Below are 22,246 nucleotides of genomic sequence, written 5' to 3'. Positions count from 1 at the left end.
ATTATAGTAAATATTAAGTAGCAAAGTTGACTCAAGGAGTACAACACTGGAATTGGCCAATAACTAGGGAAATATTAGAGAAAACCTCCAAAGAGCTACTCCAGTTGTTGAAGTGATTGTCTCTAAGTAGTAGGGTTGTGGACTTTTCCCCCCACTTTGTGCTCTTTGGTAGTCTCAAACCCGCATAGCGCAGGGCGATCAGCTCCGGGCTCTGTGACTGCCTAGAGGGGTGGGATAGGGAGGGTGGGAGGGAGGGAGGGACATCTGGATCACGAGTTGTTTTTTTGTTCGTTTTTGTGGGTTTTTTGTGGTTTTTTTGGTGGGTTTTTTTTGTTTGTGGTTTCTTTGGTTCTTGTTTTTTGTGTTTTTTTTCTTGTTTTTTACTAGTAACATGAATAGATGAAACAAGTGTTCTTTACTGTATTCAAGAAATAAGTAAAGGAAGATTGTGAGTTTTGACTTAGGCCACTCTGGATGTACTACACTCAGAAAAGACTATATTGCTCACTCCCGTTCCTAAAGAAATAAAGCTGAATTATGGCAAGGTTCTCTCCTGCATGTTAGAAACACTGCAGAGTATGGTCTGTGCATTTGCCATCAAAATTGTAGAGGGAGAGGAGCAGGTAAGGAAAGTATTTTCTCCATATAAGAAGATCATTTTTTTTTTGGAAAGGAAACTTACTTTAATTATAATATGTGTATATCCTGTTTATCTTGTTGATTGTGTGCTTACAAAAGCAACCGTTCATTCACACCCATTTTTAAAATGCTCACTTGGTAATGTCACTTTGCTAGAATCAGATGAATAACATTGTGTTCTCCACAGATCTTATGTTGTGAGAAAGGAATGTGATGAGTGGAGATATGCACAAAATGTGATAAGGGCATCACAACAGCAAGAGTGTGACTAAGGTCATGTTTCCAAAGAACTTGAGCTCATTGAATTGTACCTCAAGTTAATCAAATTAATCTAGAAGTAACTTTGAGAAACACCTTCTTGGGTATTTGTGGCTCACATTAGCATATCACAGGAAATGTGAAATGAAAAAAAAATCTGAGGAACTTTGTACAACTCATTATTTACCAAAAGTGTGTGCCCATGGAACCCTCTTCCCTAAAATTGTTTATCACAAGCTCAGGGCTCCAGTGGGTTGAGGGACACACTGTGAACAATGTCTATTTAAAGTGTACATTAAATGGAAAAAAACCTTCCTAACTCAAAACATTGGCTTAATTTTTGAACGTCTTCTGTCTTGAAAAATATAATCAAGTTGCACCTTTAACAATGCATCAGCTTCTTTTGTTCTACTAAGGAAAGTGAAGCACTTCAGCTACAGCTTTCTTCTTCTCAAAAGACTGGATTCCCAACAAAGGGGCAATCTATGCTATACTCAGTGTTATTTATAGGAAGTATGAACTGTCAAGTTCCTGGTAGAGCTTGATCTTTTTCATTTATTTCTTTTATTATGGATGACATCTACCGGCAGAATATAGGTGGCCTTTCAACCTTGCCTTGCCTTGCCTTGTAAATTAAAGAGGAATGCTAGAACTAGGATGGCTTATTACTCTATTCTCTTACTAATATCTGCCACCTCGCCCAAATACTATCATTAACTGCCAGGTGTTAACGAAGTTATTCATTCATATGTTAATCCAAGAAATCTTTGCTGAGTGCCTGCTCCGTTCCAGGCACTCTTCTAACATCGGGTGTATGTACAGTGTGAAGGAGACTAACAAGCTTGGAAACTTACAATATAGTGGGGAAGATAACCAATGAACACACATATCTATTAACAACACAATCTCAGACAGGGCTAAGTGCTAGGATTAAATCAAAATAGTAAGTCCAGGATTTTTTTTCCTCCCAGGTGAGGTGAACACTTACAGATTGGTGGTCAGGGAGGGCTTCTCTGTGGAGGAGACTTCTGAGCTGAGAACCAGATGGTGAGGAGCCAGCTGATTTTTCTGGATCCTCATAAATAGGCACAAAGGAAACTAGAGAAGTCTGAAGTATGCTGGGCCTCTTTTCATTGATTTAGTTTTCAAGAGTAAAAGATTTTCTATTTTAAAAATGGAATTTCTCATCCAGTAATCGGACTCCTAGACTTAGGTGTGTGCCTTGGATGGCAAAGCTAAATTTCCTAACTCAAATGTTTTCCTTAAAATGTGGGTTCATTTTAATTTCTCAAGGAGGAAGGCTGTTTGCCAAATGGGCAGCTGAAGCTCTTCTCTGTTTCTGCCCTTGTGGAGAATGGTATTTCTAAATGATATACATTTGGGCCTTGTTAAGAATCAGAGCAATTTGAATGAAGAGTTGCTATTACTAGTATGCTAGTTATCTGAAGAGCTTTGGAATTATCCAAGTGTGGGGAGGGAGTTCAGTTCAGATTCAAAACTCATCTCCTCAGTGGTTGTAAAATTCAACCGATTTGGCTCCCATCAATTCTAAGGTCCCCCACAGCCCTCCCTGGCACATTATGACTATTAACTAATTTTTATCTAAATTGATTTCCTCTTAGATGAAATGCTACTGTTGGTTTATCTTTAGAAATAAGAAATTGCAAGTTGAACAGTCACTGAATTTACAAATTTAACAACAACCCATATGGACTATAGAATTCCTATAATAACAAATACATTTTGGGAATAAACGGAACAAATCACCTAGCTCACTTCTAAAATTCAACATTCCTTGCTTTGTTTTTTTTTTAAAGACAAGTAGGTGGGTGACTTTAGTCACCAACTGCTCAGAAACACAGGCTGCAGAGAACAGGGATTTGGATTAGCAAACCAGAACCTTATGGAACTCTTTCTTCTCTACTGACTACCCTGGCACAACTGGGCTGGAAGGAAACCCCTAATAACATCAAGGGCAGTTCCCCTTAGTCTTCCTCCCATCCCACTGCACCCCACCCTACCAGCCGGAAGCAGAAGTCTTATGAAGAAGTTTTGTGGAGAACATCCTGTCCTGGTTTCTTCTGTTCCAATGGGCTTGCCAAACACATCCTTGACCTGGGACACAGGCAGAGTTCAAACCAAGTCTATATTGTCAGCCTGCTGGTCTCCCTTTTCTGGAAGACTCCTGACTGTGCCCTCTCTGCTTAAATATTGTAGAGGCGACTAGTGTTCTCTCGTAAGGTAGCCAAGGTGTGGGAGAGTGGCTGACCTTTGATTCTGGCAATCTCTCGAACCGTATGCAGGGCCAGGCCTGGGTGGGCAAGTGGGCAAAGGTTTTTGGGAACCCCACGAGGGATGAAGTAGGGAGCATCGGTTTCCACGACGATTCTCTCCAGTGGGATCTTTCTCACAGCATCGTGGACCTCCCAGGCAGAAGGGTAAGTCAGGACTCCAGTGAAGCCCACAGACATGTTGGGGAAGTAGTCCAGAAGGGGCTCGATGACTGCGTAACTGCCAATGAAGCAATGCCAATGGATCTTGTAGTCAGAGGGCATAATTTTTTTCAGGATGTCCCTCAGATCTTTCTCAGCTTCTCGGCAGTGGATCAGCACGGGCTTGTTTAGAGTGATGGCCAGCTGCAGCTGTCTCTCAAATATCTTTTGCTGCTGTGGGACAGGTGTGCTGCACTTATAGGAGTAATCCAAGCCAATTTCTCCATATGCTACAGCCTTGGGGTGCCGTAAGGCTTGCACAATATCTGTTTCGTGACTCATACGGTAGTAACGTGCAAAATGGGGGTGACAGCCAAAGGCCCCCCAGACCAGATCCTCTTTCAACAGCTCCACCCATATACCATCCTTCAGTGTGCGAGGATCACAGAAATCAGAGATGCAGCCATGAAATTCCTTAGGGAAGGAGCTGCTGTATATTTTTCTGAACTTGTTAAACGTCCCTGTGAAAGACAACCTGGAATAGAGCATGTCCAGGTGACAATGGGTATCAATGAAACCCGCCTGTAGGCTTTTTTTGCAGTGGTTCCTTGGCAGGGAATGAGATGCATGTCCTCCCCGAGAACGTGATGGTGTCTCCTCTTGGAGATGGTGTCTCCTCTCCTTCATCCTGGCTTCTGAACTTCTGGAGAAATGAAATGAATGAGAATTTGGAGACTGATCTTCTTCTGATGACTTCAGTTCTCTGGACCAGGTTGGGGAGTACACTGGAAAATTGAAGGTATAACCACTCAAGAAACTCTGGCTGCTCTTCCCAGCCTGGGATGTGTTGCTGCTGCTGCTGCCGCCCATGGAGAGAAGGCAAGGAGGCTTGGGACTACTGGGCCAGTAGCTGGCAGAGTCATGCCAAGGACCACTATACAAATTAGGCCAGTAGGTGACAGGCTCAGCTGTGAAGGATGGAGGCCTTGAAATTCTTGCGGCACTGAGTGAGACTGGCTCCTCCTGAGGGGATCTGAAGGCAGAACTCTCATCCACGTCAGACCAGCCACCTCCTGAAGAAGGGTGCTCAGTTACAATACTCTTATCTTGATGCTTCTGGATTTGTGAATGACAGTCACGTCTGTCTAGAAATTTTAGGGCTGGAGAGCTGCCTTCAAAAATGAGTGCCCTTGGGTCACCAAGTGGCTTCTCACGATGTACCATCATTCTCCTGTCACAGAAGTCGCTTGTGTCTATCTTCTCTCTGACCTCTGAGGCAGACACTATTCTTTGAGGAGCAGAGAAGGGAACATCTGTGGCTGATCTTCCTCCAGAGCTGGGCTGCTGTCTTGGGCTCCAATTTGTATTAGTGGCAGCCTCTCCTTCTAACATCAATGTTCCCAGCATGCCCCGGATCGCCTTCACATATATCATTGAAGAGCTTTGGTCTTGCTGTCTACCCCAGCTTCTCTGGCCCTCGTCTGCTTCCTCAGTCTCATTATTCTGACCCTCAGCTATGGCTGCAAATTCAGGGTTTATGGAGCTATAGAAACTATGTTTGGAATTCCCCGTAAGGTTGTGGACATCCTTTGAAGAAGCCATTTCTTCTAGAACGGGGCTGGCAAAGCACAAAGGGGATGGCGCTGAGGCGATTCCACGGACGAGAGGAACCCGGAGTGCTCCGAATCAGGTAGTCTTTGGAGGCTGCTCCACCCACACGCGAACCTGAGGAACGGGAAGAGTATAAAGAGAAGATGAGGAGGTGGAATTTCCCTGACAGGATGAACCCCAGGAAACCTCGGCTTGAAGGCCACAAGGACCTCCTTCTGAGCTTTCAGGCACCCGGGCGGCTAGGCTCCCCTGGACGTAATGCAGAGCCCTAAGCTGGCTGGCTGGAGGACGCCGCGTCACTGGGCCCCCAGAGGCATCCGCGTTTGCTGGGGGATCCTTGTGGTCCTTTACCTTGCGCCGCTCCCACCCCCGCGGCTTAGGGCACTTACTCCTTTCTTTCACTGGCCCATCACAGTTCTCCGTGTTCCAGAGCTGTCAAAGTCCTTCCACTGAGTTTGTGATCTCAAAACTATTCGGAAAAGTCACAAAGAGCCAGGATCGCCTGAAGGCTTGGCTCGGCGCCCAAGCCCGCAGCGAGCTCCCAAGAAAAATGGCAGCAACTTTTTTTTTTTTTTAACACAGTTACTTCCGGGGCGTCAAGGCACTTACGGGACATCAAAGCACTTCTGGGATTAGAAAGCTTTTCTATTTGGTTTGGAATACAAGGCCCTTGTGAGATGTCAGAGCCCTCGAAAAGGCTGCAAGGTAATTTAGGGACCCCACACAGGGGCCCCTGAGCTGGGCTGGTGGCCTAGAGGTCCAGGCTGCCGAGGGAGTACAGGAGGGCGGGGCTGAACCCAGCGCTGGAGGAGGTGGGGGGAGGGCACAGCTCCTTCCACCCACCTGTCCTGGCCACCGGAAGTACTCCCGCCACACAGGGTGCTCCCCCCCATTCTTCTACCTCAGGTCTGTTCCCTCCTCTCCACAGCTGTCCCTCGCACCCGTCCGCCCCTGCGTCATGTGCGTCGTAGCCAGCGCGCCACTGGAGTTGCCGCCATTGCTTGCTTTTTGTCACTGCCCCCCGCCCCTCGTGTGCGTCGCAGCCAGCCCGTCACTGGAGTTGCCGCCATTGCTTGCTTTTTGTTACTTTCCTCCCACCCCTCCCACCAGTGTTTTTGAAAAGCATAATTATGGTTTATAAAGCATAGTTTAAATATACATGGTTTTGAAAACGTAGTTGTAGTATGTTACCATTTTCAGTCCTGTGTTTTTTTTTCACTCAACATTTGTGCATATCCTAAGCATTTCTCTTATTGCTGCATCGTTTTAAAAAACATCATACTACTGCCTTCATAATATGCCATAGAATACATACATGTGCCATAATTCACCAGATCCTTTCTTGTTAGATCTTTAATTTATCCCACTCTAATTTTTTTGTGTAATAAAAAAAATGCTGCAAAGAACATCTTTGCACATATGTTTCTCCATATTTTGGTTTGTTTCTTTGGGCTGCGTGCCCGGAAATGGAGTTCCTGAGAAGAAGTATAGGAATTTTAAAATGGCTCTTCAGAGCATCACACTACCTCAGAAGAACTGCAATAATTTAAAATACCATGGGTAATGAATAACCCTACCAGGCTCATTTAATAGGAGAAACAAACAAAACCGGCACCTCACTGTTATTTTAATTTGTACTTACCTGATACTTTTTTAGAGTGAATATTTTCCTTTTTTAAATTGAACCTCTCCTGCATTTTAAGTTCTGTTTTTATTTCTTTCTTAAGATCCTTTAAGAATTAATTAAAATTTTTTTAATAAATTAAGCTTTTGTCATATGTTCTAAATTTCTTATTTGTATGTTGCTTGTTTTTAATTTATATTTTAGCCTATTGAAGGTATAACTTGTTTTTGTAGTTAAATTTTAATATTTTCTTTCATAATTTTGTCCTTTTCTCTTAAATCTGGAATGGTCATCCTCCCTTTCAGGGCTTTGCCACATATATAATTTTTTTTGGAGGCTAAAAGGGATTGATTTGTTATATTTAAGCTGATAATCCATCTGGTATTTATTTTAGGTTATAATTTATTTTAGGTGGAGATATACATTGATGGTTTTCCAAGTTAGTACTTTTTTCACTTGCTGACATGATTCCTCTTTCATCATGTGTTAAATTCCTATATGTAATAGAGCGTATTTCCAGACTATCTATTCTTTTCCACACACTAGTGTGTCTCTCATTACTCTGGTTTTGCACTGTTTTAATAACTGAAGCATAATAGTAAGTAAGGTATAAAATCTAGAACAGTTAGGTCTTCTACATTACTCTTAATTTTCATAATTATCTTTAACAGGCTGACTGTTTATCAGATGAAATTAGAATTATTTTTTCAAGTCCTTCCAAAACATCAATGAAATATCCATTTGAAATATGTTATTTTAGTCTGCTTATCCAGAATATACTTTGCCTGTCCTATTATTTGTCAAGTTTTCATATATCTTCTAGTAAATACTTTTAGAGTTTTATCTGGGTCACAGAGTTTTCATTAAAACTATTTTTAAGTGTTTTGTAATTTTTTATGCTATTGTGAATATACCGTTTTCTTCCACTGTATTTTCAGGTGGTTATTGCTAGTACATAAGAATATTTTTGATTCAGTTGTGGTTATGCTGAAATCTTTTATTTATTTTTAGTTTTTCAGCGTTTCCCTATGCTATTATTTTGTCTATCTATAATGATAGCTTTTGTCTCTTTCTTGCTAATATTTTTACTTCTTACATTGTCCAGAACTCCTAAAAAATATTAAATCATGATGTTGGTAGGGGCATTTTTGTTCTGTTCCTGATTGTAGCAGACACATAGTTCAATTACATATAATACTGGATATGTAGGCTATTGTTTTAAAGCAGATGCTTTTTTATCCTGTTAAGGAATTACTCTTGAATTTTAAAACGTATGTGGTAGGAAACAGTTTGAGATCATTATATATTTGCTCTTACTTCCTAATTTAGAAACATCTTTGCATCTGTGAGGAAAATGCTTTTTGTGTAGTTTGCTTATGACTGTTATGGACTCTTGAATTTTGTTTGCTTGTATTTTAGTTAGGATCTTTGCTCTATAAATCATAAATAGTGAAATTGCTCTGGAACAGTAGTTCTCAACCTAGGCTTGCACATTGTAATCACTTGGGGAGCTTTAAAATCACTGATACCTGGGCCTGACCTGAGGGATTCTGATTTCATTGTGTGTGGGTGTATATAGGTGTGGATGTGGCCCAAACATCACGATTTTATAAAGCTCTACAGGTGATTCTAATGTGAAGCCAGGGTGAAAACTATTGCTCCATAGTTTTCTTTTTTTTTTTTTTTTAATACCTTGTGTATTAGGCATTGGAATTCACCTTTATAGCTTTCCATCTTTTTTGGTATCCTGGGGGAGTTATATAAAGTGGTGCTTTTCTTTTCCTTGAAACTTGAAAGAATCTATTAGTAAATCATCCTGGTTGGAGCCTTTGTTGGGGCAATACTTTGGTAATTTTTTTACTTCTTACTTGGTTATTAGTTTATTTATTGTGTTTTGATACTTCACAGTTCTTACAGAAAATCACTTATTTAATTGTGGTTTTAAAATTTATGTTCATAAAAGCTTGAATAATTTATTATAATAAGATAATTTACATCTTATAATTTATTACATCTCTATGTCATGCACTATCTCGTTTCTGATTTTGCTTATTTACATTCTTTGATTATCTTTGCTAGTGCAGGGGAGCAAAATTTGCCACCCCAAATAGTGTCTCTTAGGCATGTGGATTATCCTGAGCTGAAAACAGTCAAGGCCCAAAAGACTAAGGAAGAGCCTTTGACTTTCTCCCTAACTGCCTAAAAGAATTTAGATACAGGACCTGTTCCATGAAGGGAGACAGGGAGGAACCTAGCAAAGTGTCGGTTAAAATTCCTCTCTTTCTCCCATTGCTTCTGTATGGCCCAGCAAACGTTTGTTTACCAAACATTTGCTTTTTTTCATCTTCTTGTGAATTGCCTTCCTCCCCTTTGAAGTGGCAACCCCTACCCACTTCCCCTTCTCTCAGATGGCATATAAGCTTCAATTGCCTAACTTGTCTTTGGGCTTCATATTCTTATGGAGCCCCTATACTACATAATGAAATTTGGTTTTTCTCCTGTTAATCTGTCTCACGTCAGTTTAATTCAGTTAGACCAGTCAGAAGAACCTAGAAGGGTAGAGGAAAGTTTTTTCCCTCCCCAATGCTAGAATCTTACCTATTTTATTTATTAATAAAAACTCTTGAATTTATTTATTGCAGTTGTTTTTCTCCTTTCAAATTTATCTATTTGTGCTTTTATCCTTTTTGCTTTAGACTTGTTTTCCTTATGACAAATTTTTGCACTTTCAAAAATTTTTGTTCAATCCATTGCTCACTGTGACTGCATTTCAGAATTACTTGTGGAGCTTTAAAAAAATACTAATGCCCCTCTTAACTGCCTCCAAGATTCCTGTTTAATTTATTTAGGCTTGGGTATGTTTTCTTTTGTTTTTTAAGTTCCTAATGTGAAGCCGAGAAGGCTGAGAATCACTGAGTTAGTACATTTACCTGCGTTGGCTGTCTTTAACTCTAAATTCTCATATGTTATAATCTAAATCCAGTAATTTACCCAAGAGTACAGATTTGCTTGTATCTTATCGGTTTGTACCTCTTTAAATTTTATTAAATTCTCTACTTATTTTTTTGTATTTTAAAATTTGCTCTCCTCACAATAACTATTAGGGGTGACAATATTTGTTTATAGTTACATGATACCTTTTTAGTTGTATTGTTTGTGATTGATGGCTATGATTTCTGTAGTTTAAATTTATTAAAAAAATTTTTTTGTGTGTGTGAATTAGCCTATGTAGGGAAGGAAAATAATTTTCCTTTTACCCTTCTAGGTTTTTGGCTGAGATGCCCCCTGTAATGAAAGACAGCTTAACAGGAGAAAAACAAACAAGTTTAATAGCATGTTTACCTCCTGTATACATGGGAGATACCAGGAAAACTGAGTTAACTTTCCCAAATATCCCAAGCCACCACCTTAAATACTAGTTCCAGCTAAAGGCAAAAGATGTTCGGGGTATGGGGAGCCAGTTATGGGAGGTTATCAGGCAAAGCACAATAAAGGTCGGTACAGTTATGCAGATTTAAGTTCATGCTTTCTCCATTGATGCATTTCTAGAGATATAGTTATCTTCCTTTTTCTGGCACAGAGAGGGAGAAACCCTTACCAATGGAGATTTCCATTAAACATGTGAAAGTCTCTTGCAAAAGGATAACTTTTACTCACATTTCAGAGCTTCTCCTTTCTCAGCGGTTTCTTAAAAATGATCAGCTCAAGATAATTCTTATACCAAAGAAGCATATTTTCGGGTGTTATATTGTGCTGCCCTTCACGTATGATAAATTTCTTAAAATATACCATTGTCATGTATAAAGGAGCCATCCTCTATATGCAATACAAAATTCATTATAGTTTATTTCCTTAATTCTGAGATTCCATAGTCATAAGAGAAACCATTGATTTAATAACACCTTGGGGACTTCCCTGGCAGTCCAGTGGTTAAGACTTCGCCTTCCAATGCAGGGGGTGCAGGTTCGTTCCCTGGTTGGGGAGCTAAGATCCCACATGCCTCATGGCCAGAAAACCAAAACATAAAACAGAAGCAGTATTGTAACAAATTCAATAAAGACTTTAAAAATGTTCCACATCAAAAAATAATAATAATAACATCTTTTTCCAGAAGAATAAACAACACTGCATCAAATGTACACAAATTTTTATTGTCTACTAACTAACCTATGATAGCATGCATTTATCTTTACTATTATGTACCTTCTTCTTTAGTACCTCGCAATTTAAATCTGAGCCTTTTTCATTAAATAGAACATAAACATTTTAAACTTAGACTTATGATGTTGATCTCTTTATAAAATGTTGAGCTTTATTGAATATTACTGGTGCTTCTTTCTTTCCTAACAGCTTCTCTAGGAATTCAGCTGTAAGCTTTTGACACTCAGATGTTTGGTTCCTGAGTAATAGTCTTTATGACTCATGCATTGGTCATACCAGCTTCACGATCTTTTAAAATTCTGTGATTTATTCTGAGAGATTAGACTTTTGTTTTTGCCTTATGATTGCATTGCCTAGCACACGATGGACAATCTTCTAGCATTTTTATGTCAATGCTACATCAGACAGTAACATTTTGAAAACATTTTAAGTGAAAATTAGGATTCCAAATTAATGTTAAAATCCAGCTATTTGGGATATGCAGTGCAAAGCAGAGAACTCAGTTGACGTGAAAACAGAACCAACTCCTTCCCCACAAGGCTAAATTTACACCTTACATCAAGTTACATCTATGTTCCTCGTTAAAATGCATTCCTGACTGCTTTGAGTTTCTTTTGGCTTTACGTGTAAGAAGAATCTGATTTCAGAAATATTAACATTAATTTTTTTCCATTATATGAGGAAATATCACATATCTAGTATTTAAAGCTAATTGATTTCAGATTTTATATCCTCTTGGCTAGCATCAAAAATCTGAATGCCTTGGGGATCAGGCAGGTAACCTCATATAATACAGGGCTTGTAGAGGCCTGTGGGGAATGGAAGATCACACAACCTGCCAAATGACATTTACATTCCGTTTTCAAGAAAATTACAGCCAATTACATCCTTTAGGACCTTATTTATCTAGTCTCTGCTTGACATCATAAATTATGATGAAACCTTGTATCATAATTATGTTTCTATAAATTTTCATTTCTCTCAGTTTTTATTTTAGATTGTTCTCTCTGGATTCTCTGGTACATCAAGTTCCATTGCAATTAGGTCTTTCACCTTTGTGAGATCACTTTTAATCTACTTGGTATCTCTTCCCTCAAATGCCATTTTGCTACATTTTACAGTTTCCTCTCCCTCTTCTTTTTCTATCTTTCCATCTCTACTGCTCTGACTTGCTCTCTACCTTTCACGCTGGAGTTCATCAGCCCTGTATTCTCAGGGGACCAGAACATGAAATATCAGTCTGTCCCTCTTCTAGAAATATTGAAGTCCAACCTAAAATCTTGTCTTTCTTTTTGTTTCCACTGAGCATCGTTTATTCTCTTTCAGTGCATCATTTGCTTGATAAATATTTAATGATTATATGCTTGACAATATTGTCAGCTGATCTCTGGCCGTTTGGTCATGCACAAATTTATACCAGTAGCATTCACTACATAGAGGTAGTGGGGTATGAACAGTCTTTCTACACTTTCCTACCCAATTACAAAGAAAAAAATTTCAGATTGAATATTACTGTAGGAGCAGAAAACTTTTCCCTTTTAGATTCTTTCTCTGGAGTAATAGTTAAATTGACATAATACAGATTAATGGACAAAAAGGAAATTTTGTACATGTCGGAGCCGCATAAAAATATGAGACTCTTTGGCAGTCGGGTACTTGAGGCTTATATACCATCCTGGGGGGGGGGGGGTAGAGGTCTGGGGCTTCAAAGATCATTCACAGGAAAATGAGAAGAGCAAGTGTTTGGTAAACCAATGTTTGCCGTGCCATGCTGGATAAGGCTTTCTGATATAAATAAGTTTTCTCTGGTAATAGCTGTCTTCCTGGTGCAGGTTTCGTGTCTAAGTTCTTTTAGGCAGTTAAGGGAGAGGTAAAAAGTTCTTCCTGGGTCTGCTGGGCTCTGTCTTCAGCTCAAAATAATCCACATTCTAAAGTGGCACCTTCTAGGGTGGCATATTTAGCTCTTCCTCACTACCTCTACTGAAAGCTTGATGGAACCCCAGCTCTCTTGTCCTTTTAGGTGTTCCAACAACATCTTTTCCCCCCCTACTTTAAAAAAATTGAGACAGTATTCATATAACATAACGTTTACTATTTTAGTGTTCAATATAATTCGCCATCCCACATCTTTTTTTTAAAAATTGAGGTAAAATTTACATAACAAAATTAACCCTTAGGCATTTTAAAGCGTGCAGTTCAGTGGCATCTAATATATTCACAGTGTTGTACAACCATCACCTCTGTTTAGTTCCAAGACATTTTCATCACCCCAGAAGGAAACCCTGTACCCATCCAACAGCATCTTACCGGAAATGTTCACTCAACACAAATATGACAACATTCTAGTAGTGAGTTTAGCTAACTTTCTAACTGGAATCAGGCCGGATAAATTCCCCAAGAAAGCAGCTGAGCATAGGACCGTTTTGGAATGAAGACAAAGGAGCCATTTTGAAGGTATAGGTCTCTGGGCTCACTAGATTCCTAGAACCTGTTCTGGTAAAGACAGTGGCTGGTCAATATTTGTAACTTATCCATTCATTTTGAATACAGTTATTTCACTAGCTAAAACTCATTTCTAATATTCCTTTTTTTTTTTTTTTTTTTTGCGGTATGCGGGCCTCTCACTGTTGTGGCCTCTCCCGCTGCAGAGCACAGGCTCCGGACGCGCAGGCTCAGCGGCCATGGCTCACGGGCCCAGCCGCTCCGTGGCATGTGGGATCTTCCCCGACCGGGGCACGAACCCGTGTCCCCTGCATCGGCAGGCGGACTCTCAACCACTGCGCCACCAAGGAAGCCCTAATTACCATATTCTTTATGGTAATTAGCAAAACCTCTTCTGTTGATCAGAGATAAACTACTGAGGCATTTTGTCAGCCACTTCTGAAGCATGGGCTTCTGATAGAAATTTGCCAAACAATCCTGGAGCATATATTCCTAATTAGGGTAACTGACCACCCCTAGAGGTTAGATTGTGCCTAACAGCCTCACTCACATATATATTATCTATGTTGAATTAACTTGGTGTTACAACAGATGTACACTTAACTTTTGCAACTTTAATTATAAAAATTGAACAAAAATGAGAGCAAAGGAAGTATTAAAATGGAGCTCTGAAGGAGCCTGTGCCCCAGCCCAAGCTTGAAATGGTAGCCTGAATCTACTGTTCCTTCAGTTGTCCTCAATTACCATGTCTTTCTTAGTGTGTGTAAGCAGGTCGTTGTGTTGAGAGTGATTCTAATGGTGAAAGGTATGTATTATTCATACAACATGGCACCTAAACCTAAGGAAGCTATTTCAACTGGTCTTCAACTGAAGAGGCAGTCAGTCTTCGGCTTCAACATGGGAGAAAAACAGGCTGTGTTGTACTTACTGAGAGGCACAGTTTTCCAAAGTAGTTAAGGAATTTTCAAGGGTATTTTTTGCTCTCTCTGATTTTTACTGTAACTACTTTAGAATCCACCTCTCCTACCCATGTCTACCCCCCACCTGCACCCCGACACACACAGTAAGATGAGGCTGGGTCTAGCATTGAGCTAGGCTCTTTGAGGTTCCTGAAGAAGTGTAGGGTGGGGTCTCCAGTGCATTGGAAGAATTTCAGCTCCGCCTGTTTGAATTGCCTCAGGGCAAGCAATCAGCAGGACCAGAGATGAGAATAATTTTATCCTAGAACCAAGGTAGCTTTGTGGTATTTTTAATGAGAAAAAAATGACAAAACTTATATTCGTCTTGTGGGAAAGAATATTATTTTGTCTGTAACACATACACATGGAATCCCACTGTGAAATTCCAAAGACAGACGCTAGTTCAATTTATGGTGGAGCTGAATGATGGATTCATTGCTTGAATATCATTTCCTCATTCTAACCAGACAGTGATGAAAATATAAAATAATCTTTATATACTGTAACCTACACTGTATATCCATTCTCATAGCTGATGTGTAGAATGTCTTCTTGCAAAAATTTCCTCAAATTTTTTCTTTACGTTAACAAAAAGTATACAGGCAGTAGCTTTATTGATTTTAAGTTCGCTGAATTTTTTTCATTTCTTAGTTTCTAATTATGATTCCAACAGGTATTATCTTTTGATGCGTATTTAGAAGATGAAGTGCCTGATAAAATTCAAGAAAACTATAGAATAAGATGCTATAAAATCTACTTCTACCTTGAAGATGACACAATTCAAGTAAATGAACCAGCACTGAAAAATAACGGACTGCCTCAAAATATCTATTTAAAGCAGAGTTATGGTTCTTTCACTTCTAACTACTGCCTTTACATACTATCTTTCTCTCGCTTTTTAAAAGACCCCATGCTACTGCGTAGGTATCTAACTTGTTGGCAATGGTGAATGTAAACATGCTGATAGCTTGTAGTTATTGATGCTGACTTACCAGCTTTCTACCCTCCTCACCTCAACACTGGCCATTTCACTCTCTTCTGTGTTATCCCTGTATCTTTCACATGCTGCTCTAGTATGAGCAAACTCTCCTGTGTCTTTGACTTTTTTCTTCAAACTCTTTTTTGTCTTTTTGCTATGACCACATTACTTCCTTCATAACACCCTCAGGGGTAGAGGGAAGACTGGTCTCCACTGCCACTTCCAGATTGGGCTTCCCTCTCCTTTCTTGAATTCACTGCTGTTTGCTTCAACCACTCTCTCTTCATCTTCATACCTATTAACTACACACTTTCATAGTGCTTCAAGAGAAGGCCATTGCTCCTTCGCCCCACGTATGCCAGTCATCTTTACCCATACTCCACTTCAGCCAGACAAGAGTTAGCTCTGCAATGTGGCCAGTGGAGAAGCCAATCCTAGGTTGCATTAGTAGAAGCATGGCAGAGGTCAAGGGAGGTAATCGATTTCTTCTGTGTGTGCTGTAAGTCCTTTACTTTGGACAATGCCAAGTTCCGGATGCCTTCAAGGGACAGCAACCATGTTGGTGAAAGGACTGAAAATTTATCATGTGTAAGGGAGAATAGTGAAAAGGGATATTTGTCCGTAAAGGGAAGACTCAGGTGTGCCTGATAAATGTCTTAAGGAATCTAAAGGGCTGTCACATGGGGGAGGGGTGACCTAATTTTCTGTATCCTCAAGGACAGGACCTAGGGGGTCAGAACTCAGGTCAGTAAGAGGAATAATTTTTTGGCAGAGAGGTTCACATACTTAGGACAAGGTACAAGTGGGTGGAAGGACCACCCTGCCTGAATCCTGGGGTAGGCAATGGTCCTCTCTCTCTTCTTCCGTTGCATCAGGCTTTTCTGACAATGGTATGGTTTGGAGACCAGAGTTAAAGTTGAAGGAAGACCACAGACAGAAGGGACCTTAGGCTAATGGCACACACTTACTCTGTTGGAAAGATGTAGGGACAAGTGGGCCTGGCCACAGCTGTAGCTTGCCAGTCGGCCTGCTGAATAGTCATGGGTTTTATTTGTGTTTCTTGGGCAAAGGACACATGGGACTAGAATGGGTGTCACCAATGAATGAGTGGCCAAATTAAGGCCTCATGAATATTGAGTATCCATGAATATTTAGTGCCTCTTGTATATTTAGTGTATCATGAATATTCAGAGCCCAGGTACCTCATGTATATTTAATACATACTGAAAAGTAGTTGTCTCTTGGTCCTTCCATTCCTTTCTTTCTGTGTTTAACATATACATGCTCTACTTACTATCAAATTATCGTTATTTAACACATCTTACGATTTTCTGCCTATGTTGAATAAACTTTTTGCTTACTAAATACTTATCTGGGCCCAGTGCCTCCATATTGATACACCACAATGGGTTCCATGGGGGAGAAACAGAGAAGTTTTAGGACCATAGGCCTCTGAGCATAATGTTATGACGAGTCAGTATGCGAAGGACTTCCTTCTGTGCTCATGAGATTGAGATTGTTCTTAGAGCATGGCTTCGTTGTGTCTGGATGATTAATTTGGAGCCAGTCAGCATTGTCATGAAGTGTTTGTTGAGTGTCTACTCCATGCTAGGCACTGTGCTGGGTTTTGGGAAAATGGACAAAAGGAATAAGACTCATTATATCCCTATCTCATGGAGCTTGTAGGCAAGCAGGTTGGAGAGGAAAGGAGCAAGGTGACTAGTCCAGGAGTTTTACAATTGTTCAGGGTAGAAGTGCTGAGTATCCAAACCAGGACAATGACGGTAGGAAGAGGACACAGGGGAAAGACTGTAGACACGTTTGATTGGCAGTTAATAGGCCTTGGCCAGCGATTAAATATAGAGAGTGAGGAAGGGGAATATCTAATGATAAGGTACCTACTTTATCATTATCTCATTTAATCACCCCAGTGACCATCTACAGTAGGTTATCATCAGCTTTTACAGAAAGGAAACAGGCTTAGAGAAGTCATTTGCTCCATCTGAATCTTAACTGCTTGTCTCAGAGCTCATGCTGTGGTTGAGAGGATGGTGATGCGTTAGTAGAGCCCAGGAACATGGAGCAAGGAGTGGCATTGGAGTTGGAGCTGGGGTGTGTTTGGGTCATGAGGCTTTTCAGGTTGTGTTGGAACATCTGTATGGTGTTGCCCACAAGGCAGGTAGAACCTTAGGATGTGTTCTCAGGAAAAAAGTCGACACTGGAGTTGTGGATTGGGAATCAGGGGTGCCCAGATCATGAGCAGAATCAGGCTATTGTACCACGTTGGGAGAGAGCCACTGTTGAGGTGGTGGAAAGAGGAAGAAGATTTGATTTAGTGTTGTGCTTGGTTTTACTGGTGGGAGGAGCAGGTGAGGATTGGTATGGGGAGGCAATATGAACTGTCCTCATGGTTCTTTGTGTTCCAGCTGATACAATATCTATTCCCTGGCTTTTATTTGGAGAATTTGTGGCTTAATGATAAATCTTTTAGGAAATATGGAAATGCTTTGATATTTAAGAAAAGATTTTCACTTTTAAAGTTGGAACTTTAAAGTTAAAAACTTTTAAAGTTGGAAGTGTGATATTTTATTTTGTAAAGGGACAAGAGGTCTTTATACTTTTGAAAAAAGTTTTTATTGGAGTCTAGTTGATTTACAATGTTGTGTTAGTTTCAGGTATACAGCAAAGTGAATCAGTTATACATATACATATATCCACTCTTTTGTAGATTCTTTTCCCATGTAGGTCATTATGGAGTATTGAGTAGAGTTCCCTGTGCTGTCCTTATTAGTTATCTCTTTTATATATAGTAGTGTGTATATGTCAATCCCAATCTCCCAATTTATCCCTTCCCCACCTTTCCCCGCTGCTAACCATAAGATTGTTTTCTATATCTGTGACTCTATTTCTGTTTTGTAAATAAGTCAATTTGTACCATTTTTTAAGATTCCACATATATGCAGTGTCATATGATATTTGTAGGTCTTTATACTCTTTAGGGTCATTTTAAACATATATAATGCAGTTTTTAAATATTGACAGTAATGTATTAGAAAATGTTCAAAGAATTATTTCAAAACATTAAGAAAATTGACAACTTTTAATTTCTATGAACATCTGTTTTGCCTAAGTGCATTTGTTTAGGTAAGTGACATTACTGCTTTAGCAAAAAAATATTTTTTTATACATTTTCACTTAAATGCTTTACTCTGATATTCCCTAACTAAGCTTTGCTTATTTTTTGTTTTGTTTTGTTTTGTTTTTTTGCGGTACGCGGGCCTCTCGCTGTTGTGGCCTCTCCCTTTGCGGAGCACAGGCTCCGGATGCGCAGGCTCAGTGGCCATGGCTCACAGGCCCAGCCGCTCCGCGGCACGTGGGATCTTCCCAGACCGGGGCACGAACCCACGTCCCCTGCATCGGCAGGCGGACTCTCAACCACTGCGCCACCAGGGAAGCCCAGCTTTGCTTATTTTTTGATTACCTTCCCCACATGACATCAGATTTACACAAGCGATGGACTGGAGGTCATACGACATCCTGAACCTGCATTAGTGACTTGCATTATGTTTTTATTTTTATTACTTTTAAGGCAAAAGTTCATATTCCTGTAGCTCACTGGCCCCTGTCCAGTGAATCTTAGTTTTATTAAACTCCAAGAAGAAAAATGAAATACCTCCTCTATGAGGATCTTGGAAAGGCTTTTATTAAGACTTCTCGATTCTCTCAGCCCCTTGATTTCAAATCTCACATAGGCAGATTCCAAAGGCAGATTGAAGATAGTTATAATGATTTACTTGAAAATAATTTTTATGTAAGTAGGAGGGAATGTTATTCATAAAGACTCAGGGGGAAAAAAACCTTAGGAAAAGACAATTTTAAAGTCTCTTTTGAAATTTTCAGAATTTCTGATGGGCTCACTCTGATCAGGACATTTCCCTGAGTGAGACACAGCTCAGGGGGTATGTACAGAGTACATTAGTAATCACGATATGTAATGAGACTGAATTTGTCAGCAGAGTGGAGATACTTGGCAGGCTCTAGCAGTTCCTGTGGAAAGCAAACACAAATAACCACTCTACCATCAAGTTTTGTTTAGAGAGAAACCGGTCTCTCTTGAAATATTAATTAATTAATTAATATGATGATTCTTGTTAAGGAAGGTCTGTTAGGACAGAGGAAACTTTGGAAGTTCATTGAAATGCCTTCTTCAGGCTTTCCTAAATTAAACAAACGATTGGGAAAAAAGAAATGAGCTTACTGAGCCAGGGGCTCAGACCTCATTGGGATGGGGACACTCAGTTGTGTCTTGAGTGGCCTGGGACTGCTTTTCATGTGCCTGTGGGCCCTCAGAAGGGGTTAGGGGTCACATTTAGGTGCTGGGCACTGATGGCGCTCCTGTTACTTCCATAGGGTTTTGATATTTTCCCAATGAACTGGAAGGTCAGATGCACCTGGTTTTTTTTTTTTTGTAGAGCTGACCATTCAGAAATTAGTGCACCTGGATGAATTATAGCCTCCCTTCTTAGTTGCCTCTCCTATCATGTAATTTTTTTAGGGAGGGGGAGTTTGGAATAAGCCAGAAATAAAATAGGCATCCCTTAGCGTGGTGCCAAAATAGGCATTCAGTTCTGTGTAGCTTCTCATCAGAACAACATATTCACGAATCCTTGTTGGCAGAGAGATATATGTGTGTGAAAAGTCAAGTCACTGATGTATGTCGAGGCTTGCTTTCACTTCTTGCCAGGACATCATTCTCTTTCGGGTTAGATGTGTTATATTCATAGAATTTGTTGCCGTTCTACTGGAATATAGTTAAAACGATGTTATGCCAAGCCAGGAATGTCAGAGGTTAATCCTAGTAGTTTTACCTCCGATTGTCTAACAGAACAACTGTTTGTCAAATGCTACCAAGTCCCAACTAAGCTATACTGAAGAAAGGATAACCGTTAGAAACGTGCCATGATTTTCTGGTGAGGTCTGTACCAGTTGTTCTCAGTGGAGAGCAATCATCAGAATCTCCTGGCCCACCCGCAGAATTTCTGATTCTGTAGGCCTGGGGTCAAGAAATGGCTTCTGGGACTTCCCTGGCAGTCCAGTGGTTAAGACTCCATGCTCCCAATGCAGGGGGCCTGGGTTTGATCCCTGGTCAGGGAACTAAGATCCCACATGCTGCGAGGTGTGGCCAAACAAAAAAAAAAAAAAAAAAAAAGGAAGGAAGAAAGAAAAAGAAATGGCTTCTACTTGATTTTCAGTGCATCCTTGGTTAAGAATACTGATCTCCACTAGTGACTTGTTTTGGCCCCTCAACGGGGTAGTATTTCATATATATATAATCACAAAATAGAAGTCATTTATTTATATTGGGCATATGCTATATCTAATAAGTATGCATCCCATAAAGTGGAATGGTGGGATGGTAGTAGAGTTGCCAGATAAAATACAGGATACCTGGTTAAATTTGAAGTTCTTAGTATAACTGTGCCCCAAATATGACACGGGACATACTTATACTAAAAATTATTCATTGTTTATCTGGAATTCAAATTTAACCAGGCATCTCGCTTTTCAGTTCGGTAAATCTGGCAACCCCAGAGGGTGGACTTTGCGGAGAGAACTGTCGCTGAATGGAGCAGAGTGGAGTATAGGAGTGGAGGTAAGTCACTGTGAAGATAGGTGCTTGGTGCATGCTGGCTGCTCAGTAAATTTGATGAAGAAAGGAAGAAAAAGGGAGGGAGGGAGGGAGGGAGGAAAAAAGGAAAGCAATATGACAGACAATGTCCATAACACAGTGTAGTCATCATGAATGCTATGAGGTACTTTGAGGGATCAGAGGAGGAAATGCCAGTATCCATTAGAGAATAAGGCATTTGAGTGGTACCTCAAAAGTTTCTCCGGATAAAGTTGGAAGAGGTAGGCATATTAGTCAAAAGGAACAGCATGAGATAAAGAGGTAGGAAAGTGGTGAGGCGAGGAGTTGGGAGGTACTGGGAGCAGATCATAGAGTGTATAAGGAAAACTAGGCAAGAAGGTGGTAGTGCAAGAGCAAGAGGACAGAACACCCAACAGGCTGTCATTTGGGGCTCATTCAGTGGGTAGGGGGAGATGCATAGGATTATTGTTTCTTACTGTGATCAGAGATATGGAATTCAAAAATTTTTATTCTTTTGCTGCAAGGCAAGTGTCAAGTTAGCTATATTTAAAAAGTTATTCTCATTAAATCAAACTCCACAAAGATGACATTTTATAAAAATAGAAATGGAATAGTAATTTTAGTGAAGGAATTATAGTGAGCATAAGAGGAAAAGATACTCGATCATGGCTGATCACAGTGAATGGTCTTAGTATTTTTAGGATACACATGATGACAAGTGGCAATTCCACTCGTATATTCATTCGCCTAAGAAATACCTGCCTCTAGACTTGGATGTACCCTAGGTCTGCAGTGTTACTAAAATGAACTAAACATACTTAAGATAGAAGTAAGAGGTTGGAGTCTGAATTCTTGAAGGTGAATTCCTAAAAACTAAATTTAGTGGTATGAGCAAAGATCTAAAGCAATTCCGAACTGAATGAAATGAAAACGCATTAAACATAAATGGATATATCATCATTTTGATCTAAACCACAGGGGAGTGTTAGAAAGTTAAAGCTTGCAGAGTATAATCAGATAGCAGGGCCTTTAAAAAGAAAGAGAGATGAGAAATATGAAGATAAAGAAGAGCTTAAAAGCAGACACCTGATGCCTGGACATCTGCCCAAATTGTCTTTATGGACCAATTAAGAAGATAAATATCTGAACATTTCAAGGGCAGATATAGTGCTTTTGTTATTGTTTTTCCATTTTGTAATGTTATTTTTATTTATATATCTTGATGGTCTTGGGTGCTCTTCAATGTGTGCCAGAGACATGGCATCCTGCATATTTCTTTGATATTCCAGAACAAACTTCTGCTGGTGGAGTTTCTGCCATTTATCATGGAAAACTATAAGCATACAAATACCAATAAATAGAAATCTTAATTCCCAAAGGGCACAGTTGAGAGGTCCCACAGATGTATTTTTGAAAACTCTCATGTGTAACTACATTTCAAATGCCCACGTTACTTTTCTGATTAACATGGGATTGTGACTTTGGATTTCT

The 22,246-nt window shown here is 39.9% G+C and overlaps 2 protein-coding genes across 2 annotated transcripts in view; one reads left to right on the top strand and one right to left on the bottom strand.

Moving 5' to 3' along the window:
- The window catches only part of EFHC2 (EF-hand domain containing 2), a gene marked incomplete at its 3' end in the record, with an annotated part of 202,345 nt that overhangs the window by 65,814 nt on the left and 114,285 nt on the right, over positions 1-22,246 (top strand). Inside the window, 1 exon segment of the mRNA XM_082865263.1 lies at positions 14,800-14,950. Within this exon segment, the coding sequence (XP_082721389.1) occupies positions 14,800-14,950 (151 nt within the window).
- Positions 3,102-4,931, bottom strand: LOC309977998 (putative deoxyribonuclease TATDN2; the record flags this gene model as incomplete). The annotated part of the gene is made up of 1 exon (XM_082864369.1): positions 3,102-4,931. One exon carries the CDS (start codon positions 4,929-4,931, stop codon positions 3,102-3,104), a length of 1,830 nt encoding a protein of 609 aa, XP_082720495.1.

Source organism: Leucopleurus acutus, assembly GCF_964270905.1.
Source record: "Leucopleurus acutus genome assembly, chromosome: X".
In the NCBI taxonomy this organism is placed as follows: domain Eukaryota; kingdom Metazoa; phylum Chordata; class Mammalia; order Artiodactyla; family Delphinidae; genus Leucopleurus; species Leucopleurus acutus.
Note: the sequence above shows the minus strand (reverse complement) of the source record. Positions and strands in the feature narration are given on the sequence as shown.